The following is a 14192-nucleotide window of genomic DNA, read 5'->3' on the forward strand; positions in this document are numbered from 1 at the left end:
CTCTCGTAATGGCAACAGTGTTCTAATGTTTCGATATACCGTAAAACTCAGGAAGATTCTACGATTTTTTCTGCCCTTCAACGCGTGTCCGTCCGCACCCCGGGTATTCGCTTTGCATCGCGTTTATGCCGATCGTTGCTTTATTCACTTTCACTTAGCCTAGTTACCGTGCACCAGCATACGTGAATAACCTAGAGTAGTTTGCAGCAGCTCGGCGCTCGAGCATCGATTTTCTACGCGAAACGACATTCGAAAACGATAAACAATATCTTGGTCTTTAAAAACGATCGAAATGGGCGTTGTCCGATCGAACGAATGGCGATTTCATTCGCCACGGGGCTCGCAGAACGGTACTTTCGCTAAAGAAACTTTCCTTTAGTCGATAAACCGTGAAACACCTAGTAATCCTTCGTGCTTGAACTTTCATTTATTCCAACGATATTCTACGATTTCACGGTACTCGTTAATCGATAAATAAAAGCGTTTGCACAATGTTATCTTGCATTTTTCTACTTTATATATATATATATATATATGTATATATATATTATTTGCTAATCGCAGGAAAATAATTCCAAGAAATATACTTCAAAGAACTCTTTACACGCGCAATGTCTCGAGGTATTAAGAATAATTTAACGAATGTATGTATAGGTCCCTAGGTACTGCCGATGCCTTAATATGTATACATGCATGTACGTGTATGTATGTATGCACACAGCTGTACATGACAAAAAATGTCAGAGGAAGAGCATTATTTGACATAGCATTCGATTAACATCGCAAATACGATAGTAATCGTGAAATTATCCTCAAAGTCATATTTTTCGATATTTCAAATGATGATTTTTCGATGATTCTTTTAAACCTTTAAATACCAGCCTGTATACTGTTATCGTCGTGTCTACGTATATAGATTATATAGATATAGCCGAGGTTAAGACAAGTCCGTAACAAGATGATATTCACGCGATCTTCGATACCAAAACGTTCGAAACTGGGAGAACGTCGGATCGGTCTGTTATTCGATATTCTGCGCGTTTGCCCGATCTTACAACTTTCAGTCTGTTTGCGAGGAGCGTAATCGAACAAACAGTTTATCGTGATATTTCTACAACGTTTGAAAATATTCGAGAACGCGCTAAAACTGCAAGTTACATGAACAGAGTCGTGGGTTGATCGTTCACGGAAACGCGGACAATCAAAGTGGACGATGATCGTTTCGAACGTTTGTTGAAATAAATTTTCCTTCCCCGATCTGCCTATCGTAGTCATCGAATTATTCGCAGCTATTATCAAACGTTTCCGAGTTCCTCGTATTCAACGTCACGTGGATATCACGGTATTATAAATAAATCTTTGAATCGGTCTTAACCTTAGCTACGATATAACGCCGTCATGATAAGACTATATGTATAGTCCGGTTTAAAAAAACATCGATGAGCTTGAAATCTCGAAACGCATGACTTTGAAAAAGATGTCACGTTCACCATCGTATTTACCCTTCTAGATCAAATTTTCCCTATTATCGATAATAACAGATACGTATACGAGAGGATACGTAGAGGATAAGTCGATAAAAATGACCATTCGAGATATTTAAGGTACCTGAATAAAAGTTTTCCGACGTTGATATCGCGATATCTTCGAGTAAATTTCGATTACTATTATCCGAACTGCGTCAGAAATACCAATTTCTTTACAGTCTTACGTATACGTACATTATCACAGGCGTCGCGTCGTGCATGCAAATTCAGACACGTACAATGGAAAAATAATGAAAATTAAAACGATTCTAAGAACAAATATTGTTTGTTCGTTCGTTTGTTCGTTTGTTCGTCTGTTCGTCTGTTCGTCTGTTCGTTTGTTCGTTTGTTCGTTTGATCAATGTGACACAATGTGTACACATATACGATATTGAAACAAATATTACGTTCGAAGATAATTCGGTTATATCGTTTACAACTGAGATATATATGCCGAGTTCTCATTATGATTAGGGTTAGGGGCGTGAAACGAATCCTCGTTTGAACTACACATGGTTGCTATGCAATCGAGAAGACATCGACTAGTGCAAATACCACTACTACAGAATTTGACAAGTAACCGCGGTAATCAGACACTCGAGAAGCTAATCTCGGTCCTACACCTAGGTCCAACAACGAATCCGCGGCCAACGGGTTAGCAGGCTTATTCCTTCGTCGAAGTCTAAGCTGGAATTGATAGCAAGACGTTAGTTAACCAGTCCAAGAGCTCGTACACCAGCGAGAGAGACTTTCCGTCACGGTGACGCTGTCGGGGAAAACTATGACGGAGTGTGTCTAAGAACGCGAAATCCTCGGATTCGTGGAGAGATGTCTCCGTTCGGGAAGCGAGGGAAATCGACGCTGCTGTTAATTGGTCAATTTGGGACAAAGACTGCTTGTCCGTTTGAAGAACCTTGATCAACAAAATCCCAAGGTTTATAGCGGGTCCACGGGTTAGCTGGACTTGTGCTGTGTAGGTACATCGACATCTGGTAATCATTTTGCCCGAAGGAACCGTTGGAATGTTTACCGTCGAGTACGGGTATTTCTTTTAACGAGGGCTATTATTATTACTCCATACTTTTGTTGGACGGAGCGTTCGTCCCGTTGACGGCGGCTACGTTCGGCGACTGATTGTCGCCTCGAGCCCAAGCTCGTTGTTACAATTCTCAAATAAATACAATTGGCTAGAATGACGGCAAATTGTTTAATTACAGCTGTAAACTTTAATTACAATTTTTATGGATTTTCCCAAAGTTTCAGAGGGGAGGCTCCGGTGTCCTCTCATCTCCGACATATACAAAGCACGATATGTAAAATCCAAGGTATTTATTATTTGCTTAAAAGAGACAAATAAAATAGAAATTAGTTGAAAGCAATCTATTTCGTCTTATGACAAAGTAAAAACTACTTTCGGTGCGTTTCCTTCGCAGCAGAAATATTCCACTTATAAACAACGATTTGATACAAAAAAAGCGAGTTAAACGAATATAAGAACTAGTAAATTACGTAAAATGCAATTAAATTGTACGGTAATATGTAATCGTAACTTCTCATTCTTTCGTGTCGTTAATGACTGAAAGCCACTAATTGACGCAACTATAAATAAATGAAAAAAAAAGTATAATCCGAAAGCCACGCGCTTTCCTATTCTTATCTCAATCTTTTTAAATCGAACAACTCGCGGAACTCGCTTAATCAGACCATAAACGAAACCCGCAGCCTTATCAAACTCTAAAACATCGAATGCCACCGGATAAGATCGGATACGAATGGCAATTACATCGATACAAGCGAGCGGTCGAAAGCAATATGCCTGGATATGGGAGCGACGAGTTTGCACAAGAAGCATTCAATAAAATCGCCAAGCAAAATTCTCGCGGCAAACGGAAAATTATTCCGGTGGAAATTTCGCAATTGGCAACTTCCGCGACACGAAACGTTTCAAAACCGATGGAAATCCAGCGTGTCGAGACGTTGAAACGCGTGCATCAACGTTTGCACGAACAACGTTCGCGCGGTCGAACGGATCATTGAAAATCAAAGGTCAGTGGACATCGCACCGGATACGAGGCGACGTTCTCTCACGTTGGGAAAGTCAACCGAGTTTCGCAACCCGGAGACACGAATCAGCCGAGCAAAAGAAGACTAGATACCGACCGTGTGTTCCCCTTCACCGATCGCTGACCACAGCTCGAGACGAGATCCGATTCGCATCTATCGCGAAACTCGTGAAATCTACTATCGAGTTGGGCAACTTTTCAACCGACAAATCCGCTGCTAATTTTATTCTCTACGATGGGAAAATATTTGATCGAAAATATTTGATAGCAGAAATATTATTCTCTTCTGAAACGCGATGCACGCGTCCATCTACGGTAGCTTGCGAAAGTATCGAAACGCTTGGCCACGAACAAACCTTCTACGAATGCACTTAAACTTCGACGTCTTAAAATTCAACGTCTGCAACGTTCGCGCAGAATAATCAAATTTGTTGCGTATTGCAAATACTTCGATGTAATAACGAAAGGGCGTGAGAAAATAACGCGCGATTTAGATCCAACAAGGATAGATACGATCGAACAAAAGATATAACAAACTTAAAAAGAAAATATGACAAACGACAAAACGATTCGGACTATAACTCCTATGGTTAGCTTGTCCGAAGCAGCGAGAAGATATTATACGAGACAACTAGTGAAATGAACGAGAAAACAACTTGAAGAAATTAAGTAATACGCACGCGCTACTGAATTATAATAACAACAGCTGAGAATATTTATTATTATTATTATTATTACCATTATCGTTGGCGTTGTTGTTCTTGTTCTTGTTATTATATTCATGATACATATTATCAAGATAAACTTGTTTGCGTTGGACGAGGAGGGGTCGTCGACGTTAAACGCAAGCAGTTTCACCCTTTACTCTTTATAACCAAAATCGGCCTACTCTTAAACACCGTACACTTAAATAGTTTAAAATAAACGCTAACCTTACCCTACCGTTACATATGCTGCACGAAAATTTAGCAAACGATTATAACGATTACGTTGGTAAAGATCGAAACTAATTTCGAAATTCTATATACACATACACGTACTCATGTGCAAAATCTACATTCGTAGTTGCGTACTTTAACGCAAGTAGATATTTTGCAGAGATCACGATCATTTATCGTATTTAAATGATTCGTTATACCGATAAACCTCGATATTTAGGCCGTGGACCTACTTCATTGGAAATTAGATAACAGTAAGCTAACAGTTCGATACCGACGATTGAATCGGTACAATGATTAGCAATTAGAAAAGAAGAATTTATAACAAATATAACAGAGATCCGGATCATTTTCGGATAAATTTCACAATTTTTCATCGATCGTTTACTCCTATACTTTAAGAAACGTCGAACAATGTAATCGAATAACTGGTAATTTGTAAATTTCCATCGAAATCTAGCTATTCCATCCGGTCAGGAAGAAGAACCTATTACTATCGATGACTCGTAGAATTATTACTTCGATGGCGAGGGAGGCCTTACGTGTATACTGCTTCTATGTATACGTTCCAAAGGTAGCTTTAAATTATAGATAAAAAATAAGAACAATTTCGATCGTTCTAAAGACTAGTTTTACCCATAGAATATACTTTCATCGCAGATCGGTACAACGAATAGCAACGTGAAAATTGGAAAAGATGGAAAAGTACAGTTTCCGTGGCTGCGACAGTCACGAGACAGTTGCTTCATCGAGGAATCGGACTAAAAGTTTACGCTTCCAAAGAACTTCAATCTCGTGTACATACAAGACTGTTGCGTACGCGCGGATTCTGTGACAGAAAGGCGTTCGAACGACACGTCCTAGATTCGTACGATCACCAAACCCCAATTTTACCCATTCTACTCACCTCTGCGAGTAACGTCAGAAGCAGAAGAAGGTTGCCGCGAAGCCTGGAAATCGGTCGCGGAGAATCGACGGCCACGTCCTTCATCCTTGACGAAATCATACAGCACGGTTATCAAGATATATAGAATTACGCGCGATTCTCGATCTTCTGTTCGCAGTTCGAAGCTTTCTTCTTTCGATCGACGGTATTCTCCCCCTTTCTCTTCTCCTCTGGCCTACTTGCACGCGACGATCGATTCACCGAAACTCACGATATCACGCACACTGTCGGCAAACACTTTGGCCGTCACTAAGAATGCGCGCGAGGAACGCTCGTGTGGTGTCTGTCGATCGATCGATCACGCACTGTGGATTGCCGCGATTCGCAAGCCGCGTACCTGCTATCACGAGGAGTCGCGTATCCCGGCCTGGACAACACCTTGCGACGATACCTGTTCGCTCGATTCGCGGGTAGCACGATGCCGACGATAGGCTTGTCGAGCGAGATGGAATCGTGGAGAAACAACCAGGGGAACGACAGCTGCCATATCCATCGGCAAGCTGACTCGAGTTTGGCTAACCGGAACGCTCCTCTCCTTCTGCCCTCGCCCCTCTGTCGTTGTTCCGGCTAGCTCGCTGTACACGCTATAGCTAGGCAAACGGTACACGATAACCACGTGTCGCCGTGTGTCACGAATGCGTGCCTCTTGGCTTTCTTGTCTCTTGGCTCTTGCCTCTTGCCTCTTGCCTCTTGCCTCTTGCCTCTTGCCTCTTGCCTCTTGCCTCTTGCCTCCGCTACTTCCCATACATTTTCTACCGTTCGCTTTACAACGATCGTTGCGCGGTTCTCTATGCGCTATATAAGATAACTTCGGATTAACCAGCAACGACCTCTCTGTCCTTCCTACTTCGGCAAGTTGTAGGATTCGTTTACAAATCCAAGAGAACGAAACGTCAAGTTAGAAAATCGGTGAACCACGATCGCACCAACGACATGCCGTTTCGATCAAACGACCGATCGAATTAGCACGAACCACGCGGATAAATGCGTTCGTCGACGACAGGCATGTAACGTTCGATAACGAGATCGTGCACTATCATCTTTTCTCTTCGAGAAACGTGCAACGTGAAACAGTTCCAACTAGATAACACTCAGCCTCATCCTTCTTCTCCTCTTCCTCCTTCTCCTGCTCCTCCTCCTCTTCCTCCTTCTCCTCCTCCTCCTCCTCCTCCTCCTCCTCCTCCTCCTCCTCCTCCTCCTGCTCCTGCTCCTGCTCTTCTTCCTCCTCTTCTTGCTCGCCGCGCTCCTATTGCTTCTCGTTCCGAGCCCTTCGGCGCGTGCAATGGAATAACGACCCGGAGGGATGCTACCCTCTGCATCCGAGACAACGACAACGTAACGAACCGAGCGTTACAAAATCTGAGGTGTCGCCGTTATTAATCGTGAGATTGTCTCGATATTCTCTAGCAATCTAGTCGCTCGAAACGACTAGAATTTTCTCCGATATCCTGTAATCTCCTTTGATATTTTCCTTCCTCTCTTTCTCCTTTTTCTTTCCTTTTTCTTACGACAAAAGGTATTATTCGATTATGAATTTTTATTAAATCAGCATGTTTATTTTTACGCTTTCTTCTATCGAATACTTTCTTTTAAAAGTAAATGGAATGTACGACGAGGTAATTTCACTTTGTGAAAAGAAAATGCTAACGATATGAAAATATGAATCGCTAAAATTATTTAGCTTGTTTCTGCTATCGCGTTTCCCTTCTCGTCTACCAAACAGCTTGCGTTAACGTCGTACAATTATGTAAATAACGAACGTCACAGAACGCCGAGTGAATTTGAATCGATCTTCCAGCCAGTCCAGCGTGACTTCGTTTCTCTCCTTATCGCGCACTTTTTCTACTTCGAATCGAATCCTATTTCCAAATGAAACTAATTAAGTTAAGACGTATGAAAAATGGGAATTTTTTCGAAATTCGAAGGGAAACGTTTCCCCGTATGTCGCTGTAATCGAAGATACGATCGTTGGAACAACGAATCAAAATCGTTTGGTTAATTTCATACGGTTGTCACTCTCGATTCCGGTCGATGATGAGAATATCAGCCGAAACGTGGCAGTACGTTCGATGTTTCAACGTCAAGGTGAAAGACGCCAGCTAGGGAACGGTGTCGAGTGGTTATCAAATGTGAAACTCGAAGAACGTTTTATACTTTCGTCCGATATAGGCGTGTCTGCCGATTGATATAAACGAGTTTTCATATTTTTTCCGATTCAACTCGATTCACGACGTGTCAAAGAACACGAGCGTACCGTACCAACAAAATCAATATGTCAATAACAACTACTGTTCGATATAGGTATCCAACGAATATCGTACGAAAACGAGAAAACCGCGAAAACCATCGCACGTACGTCCTCTTTTCTTTGTCGGGCAGGAACCTGTTGTCCTGCTTCACCAACTTGACGGGCGTCGATGTCAGAGGTAAACGAAAACATACGTGATCAATCCGTCGCGCACAACACGCACCACACACTGTTAAACGGTGAAATTCTCTGCGAAACGAGTACACACGACTTGGCAATAACGAAATCGAACACGTTTCATCGTCGACCGACACACATCCGTCGCCGTATCCCGGATTCTTGCTGCGTGAAAACGAACTAGCAACCAGCAAAACGAGATTTCGCACTGTGAAACGAGACTACACGGAACGAAGGGAACTCGTGACAGCCAGGAGCAGCAGGCCCACGAGTCGAATCCTTGCCACGAAAGCAGAAATCGAGAGGCAAGGTAGCTTCAACGACGACAAATACGCGATTTCGTCCGAGCTGAGGTGCACTCGGTCAACTGGCGCGCTTTCATGACGCCTCTCCCGCTGCAGGCACGGTCAACAGGACCTCGGCTACTCTCACGGCACTCCAACTCGTGGGCTCGCCGAACCAGCAGCAGCTAAATCGCTTGCCTTGCCTCGTCCCTGGCCTCTCCCACCGTCGCACGGCTAACCTGACTGCCTTTTCATTCCATCCGTTTTTCTCGTTCTCTCTCTCTCTCTCTCTCTCTCTCTCTCACTCACTCACTCACTCACACACTCTCTTTCTCTCTCTCTCTCACGCTCGCTCGTTCGTCTCACCATCGTTCGAATCACCGCCGACTACTGCCCCGGCCGGATACCCGACGCAGCCGCCACCACCACCAACGTTTTCCCTCTCCCTCCCCCGCCCCGTTCGCCGCTTTCCGTCGTTCCCTACCATCGAGTTAGAGCCACCAACCTAGTACTCCCACCACCGCCACCTTTTGTATTCCCTGCTGCTACGAACCGCCGCGCCGCCATCGTCCCCGTCCATGTTCGCCGCTCCGAGTTTCCTCCCTCGCTCACTGTATGTTCCTCCAACTAGAGCTGCTTCGCTACCTATCCCAATAGAACGTTTCTCTGTGAGTTCCGTCGTGTATGCGTGTACGCGTGTATGCGTATAGACTAGTAGCCAGGAACGTAGCTTGCCAAAGAGATACTTGGTTCTTCAACTGCGTGGGTTCGTTGACTTACTTCACGATCCTTTCGTCAAGTTCGCTTCCAGATTAGATTTCGTCTTTACCGAGACAAACAATTTTTTCCCCGGCACTTAGATTTTCGTTTCATACGTTTGATAACAAAAATGACGTGTTTAGGATTAAAAGTGTTTGTTGAAGATGATCAACATGTTCCTGTGAAACTGGACGACTCGTATGTTAAATATCGTGGAATAATCGAGTATTTACGTAGTTACCGGTGAAATACGTTCGAAATTAGAAAGATGTCGTAAATGTTTAAGAGTCTTACAATTTTGGTAGACTTCTTCGAGTTATCGAATGTCGTTCGTTTCATGGTACGTATTGGCACATTCTTGGAAACGAATCATATATTACATTATAGAAATGGAACAATTCCTTTTACAATTAATTTTAAAATAGCTTTTGCTTACGATAATAATTTTTATCGAAATCTCTAAAAATAAATTACCTGTACCGTTTGAATAAAAAATGTTTGCCGTTAAGGTAGAAAGGAAAGAAAATATAAAGTCTCTATCGATACATAGTTACATTGAATTTTTTGTCTGTTTGCAACTCTCGTTTGTTACTCTCGCTTCTTCTTAAAACTAAAACTTTCGTTCGCTATCTTTGAACTTAGAACCTACCTGATATTTACATAACCGAAGGATAAGACGTGTAAAACTCAGGGACGTAGTTAAAAGCCTCTACTTTCTAATATACTTCTCTGTGACAAGTAAAGCGACTAATGGCGATGAATTTGACGAAGATACGACAACATAAGCAAGTTAAAATTGACGATGATATTGTTGTTTAAGGAAGTGCGTATTGCGCAAGCGTAATATTTCTTCCGTAATAAAAGAATTGAAACGCTTCATCTGTTTCCTTGATAAATAAATAGATTTAGTTGATTGTTTGTTTGCATATAACCCTAAAATCACATGTATCGTTGGGTCGATTTTCAAGTGTAAAAGGTTTTAAGCATAAAGGCTTTAAATTTCTAAAGAATTGTACATATCGTTGTTTTATTAAATTTCATATAACAAGATATTATCGAGTACATCGTATTATATCCTTATTTTAATGAAAGTTACTTTAATGGAGGTAAGCTACAACACGATATATTCTTAATGCTTAAATATACCGTTTCGTTACTGGCTTGTAACAAGATTATTAAATTTATTTGTACGTCATTAAATACAGATCTAAGGAAATTGACTAACGACACTTTATTGAATCGCTTATCGATAATATAAGCAAATATTAACAGAATAACTTCATAATACGAATATAAATACTATTACCTGAATTTGTAATATTAATGCATGAAAGAAAAACGAGAAATTTCAATCTACCGATAAACAATTAAATCTGAAACTGATCTTTTAGGCACAAAATAAGCAGACGTATAAATTCATGCGGCTGAATCGGTAAAGCTAACGTTGCAAAGGAATAATCGTAATCATCTATCATTTGAACTTTCGTATTAAAGATTTCGATTGATATTTCTGTAATATCGATTGGATCCTTTCTTTTTATATGTACTGCGCAAATTAACTAAATTTTTATTAATTTACAAATTACTTGTTATCAAATCCTTAAAGATAAAACAAAAAGCAACCTATTCATTGTATATATTATTTGTACTTTTTACCATACGACAAAAATTTGAATGATACTTAAATAATTAGTTAAGTAGTAACATATACTACGTATATCGATTATTTAGTATCTTAAGGAGGGGGAGGGGGGAGGGGGGAGGGAAATATCAAGTATTCTTCAATATATCAATGCTCTCTAATTAACAAAAAGTAACAACCAACAAAATTAAGAATTATTAATCATCGAAATAAAGAGCCTTTAAAAATATCATATCGGATAGAAATAACAATCATGAAAATTAAAAATTTCTATCTAAAATTAAATTTTATTATCAGTGTCGAACTAAATCAAAAGCCCTTAAAAGAATTTCACTTCAAAATATGACAGACTAACGTTATAGACAGAATATGATTTCCATAATTTTTGGACATGTTGTAGAAATCGATATTTTAAACAACTATTTCCTATGCGTATAAGGGTTGAACTCGCTTGGTTTCCAAGATATTGGCGAAAAACTACCGGTACCACTACAGAGTACTCTGCTTATAGCTTTGCGTCTATGGCAATGTATTCGTTGATATTGGTTGCCGGTCACCCCACGGTAACCGAATAAAGTGACACCTGGTCCAAAAAGTTATGTAAACTATAAACAAAAAATAAGAATTAGATTCGAGTTAGGAGCTATTTCATCCGGCCGCCGCACGGCGGCCGCAGCCAATAGCGCTATACGTATACGATGTCATAGGCGCACAACTACAGAGACAGTTCGCTGTAGTGGTACCGGCAGTATTTCGCCAATATTTCGAAAACCATGCCTGTACAGCATTTGTACCTATAGGAAAAAGTTGTCTAAAATGTTAATTTCTACGATATATCGATATATATACGATATTGGAGGATAGTCAGTCTTTCTACGGTTTCATCTTATAAAGAAATTAGGATTTTAGTATCAGTTTCCTATCGCTCTTAATTTCAGTATCTTATTCCAATGAATCACGAGGGTAAACGAGTAATCAATTGCTTGATGATTTTCAGTAAGAGCCATTGTCATAAATGAAATAACATCGTTAACGATAAATTCGGGATCGCTACGGGTACGATATGTAAGCATCAAGAATGTATACACGCACACACGCACACACGCACACACACACATTCACAGCTTGCTTCGACCTGATCAGCCATATTGCGACGTCCGCTGGAATTATGCACGCAAAATCGAAATGGTCGTTGATCGTGGCGTGTGTTTATACAGTATAGTGACAGTGACAACCACACCTTTTTCCCCTCTTTTTCTTAGCACTTCGCTACATATATTTGCCCAGGCTCTCCTCTTCGCGAGTAAGAGTTACTGGAGAGACACACGCACACTATCAGTCATGCCGTGTTAGCACTTGTATCAACAGAACTTTACCAATCGTTCCTTCTTTTCCACCTCCAGCCCCTGGTACGCTCCCCACTTTTCAGAGCAACCTTCCACCAGCGCTGCGTTCGCCCTCTACGTTTCTACCCTTATTGCGAGCCCCGAGCAGAGAAAACTATCTACATGCATATATGTACTTATTTTGCGCGTGTGCACAATATTCATTCGTTTGTAACCGTGTTCCGTGTCACACCCACACAAAGGAGCCAAACACAGACATGCAATGCGAAAGACGCATACGTATCAAGAGAGAGGACAGGTTGTCTCTCGTAACTGTATTAGAAATTTAGATCCGTTTAAAAGACTGAGAGAAAGGGCATTGATTCAGAAATTAGTAGTGCTTCAATGAAATTTATAAAATTATTTACTTTTTTATCGTGTATGTGCGAGTATGTACGTATGTATTTGGTTTTTGCAGATATCTTATTTGCATATACAGTTGCGACTATATTAAAAATATCATGTGATAAAATATTGATCGGTAAAAGATTGGATTTGTTTCCGGGAAAGAAATGAAAATTTCTAGTAAAGAAATTTCATCGCAGGATGAAGATTGTTTCGCGATGATAATTAATCGAAATAAGTTAATAAACACATTCTTGTATTTTTGTAAATTGTTTTAAATAATTTTAAATTGTTTTAAATTATTTTTGGAGGTATCATAGTATTTAGAGTATAATAAGATATATTTAATATTTCCAATATCGACACATTGAATAGTTTATGAGATTCATCGTTACATGTACAACATAACAGAAATTCGATTAAAAAATTGCGAAACTTTATTTCACGATTGTGTTGATATTATCGCTTCCTTTTATTCCTACAACTGATGAACTATACATACATTGATATTAGATGTTAAAACTATTGACTCACCGGTAGTTAAAACGCATGCATATAAGATACAGAACGATGGCCATCACCGTTGACTACCACATAAGAATACATACACTCGTGTGCGATACTCTATCTAAAATATATCTTGGACAATCGCAATCAAAGAACTAACACAAAGATGGAACAGAATAAAGATCAAATATATGTCGATTATTTCTACGTAACAAAGAACTTTTTTTCTAATTTCAGAAGAAATTCGGAATCGCCGATTTTATGCTTTTTTTATGGGAAAACCACTGCACACTCTGTAAACTTACTTTTGCACTTTATTAAGAATAAAATAACGAATCTGTTGATAAAGCTTTACCATCTAAAGAATATGAAGGAATCTTCCTTTATCACGTTTCTGTAGTAGATTCATCGCTCGTTTTAATTATTTTAATATGTACGTATGTATGTACATTGTACATTTTTTACATATTCTTAACATATTTTATAATTCTCAATATATATATATATATATATAAACTAAAAGATACTAAGTATTGTAAAAGAACTAGCTTTAAATTAGCAAAAAGTTGGATAAAATTTCATATAATCTTGAATATTGGGTACGTTGGAAACTACATACACATGATAATGTTAATTATATTACAGCGCCAAAATATGAAAAGTAAATGCAAATTTCGATTTAATTTTTCCTCGCTACTTAACACTTTCGTTCTTTAGTGTAACACCGTTCGAAGATATATGTCCGAGATAAACCTGGATAATTAATGGAGGCAATTAATCGATGTTTAGTCTCTGAAAGATACGTGGTTTGGAGAACAATCGGATACCAATATCAAACATACATCATACGGATTCTACCTTAGCGGTTAAACAGGAATCATGAGTATGACATCACCAACAGGTTCGTTCTGTTTCGTCACTATGGACTTGTTATCCCGCATTCTTCTATTTATATATACACATACTCATTCGAATAATTCTTAAACGATTTCAAGATACAAGATTGCTCACGCTATTATTAATATTCTTTTATAATGATTCTTTGATACACACATATACGTATGTTTATGGTTTAGGATTGGCAATTATTAATTAACGTATAACGGGAAAAGTGTGATTACGTGGTATCCTAGTACCTTGCGTCTCCGATATAATATCAAATATTGGTTAATGAAATCCGATAATGAGACAAACTAACAAATATTAAATTAATAATAAGCAAACAGGTTTGCGATATCTCCTAAACGCAACTTCTCTTATTAAAGTGGTTAAATTAGTCGTTCGATCGCTCTCGTTTCATCGTTCGATCTTTGGTTATCGATTGAAATAATAACCGTTCTGTCAAAGCAAAGCTACGATTAATCGACTCTCT

General features: G+C 39.6%; 1 protein-coding gene across 4 annotated transcripts in view; it reads right to left on the reverse strand.

The window, feature by feature from the left end:
• Positions 1-5567, reverse strand: part of LOC117212618 (tyrosine-protein phosphatase 10D) — a 45832-nt gene extending 40265 nt beyond the window's left edge. For all 4 annotated transcript variants that reach the window (XM_033457545.1, XM_033457542.1, XM_033457544.1 and 1 more), the window contains exon 1: positions 5435-5567. In XM_033457545.1, coding sequence (XP_033313436.1) covers positions 5435-5533 — 99 coding nt within the window. In that variant the 5' untranslated portion in view covers positions 5534-5567. The remainder of the gene's footprint in view (positions 1-5434) is intronic.
• Positions 5568-14192: the final 8625 nt, after the last annotated feature.

The sequence above is a fragment of the Bombus bifarius genome, unplaced genomic scaffold, assembly GCF_011952205.1.
Source record: "Bombus bifarius isolate JDL3187 unplaced genomic scaffold, Bbif_JDL3187 scf7180000008334, whole genome shotgun sequence".
NCBI classification, from domain to species: domain Eukaryota; kingdom Metazoa; phylum Arthropoda; class Insecta; order Hymenoptera; family Apidae; genus Bombus; species Bombus bifarius.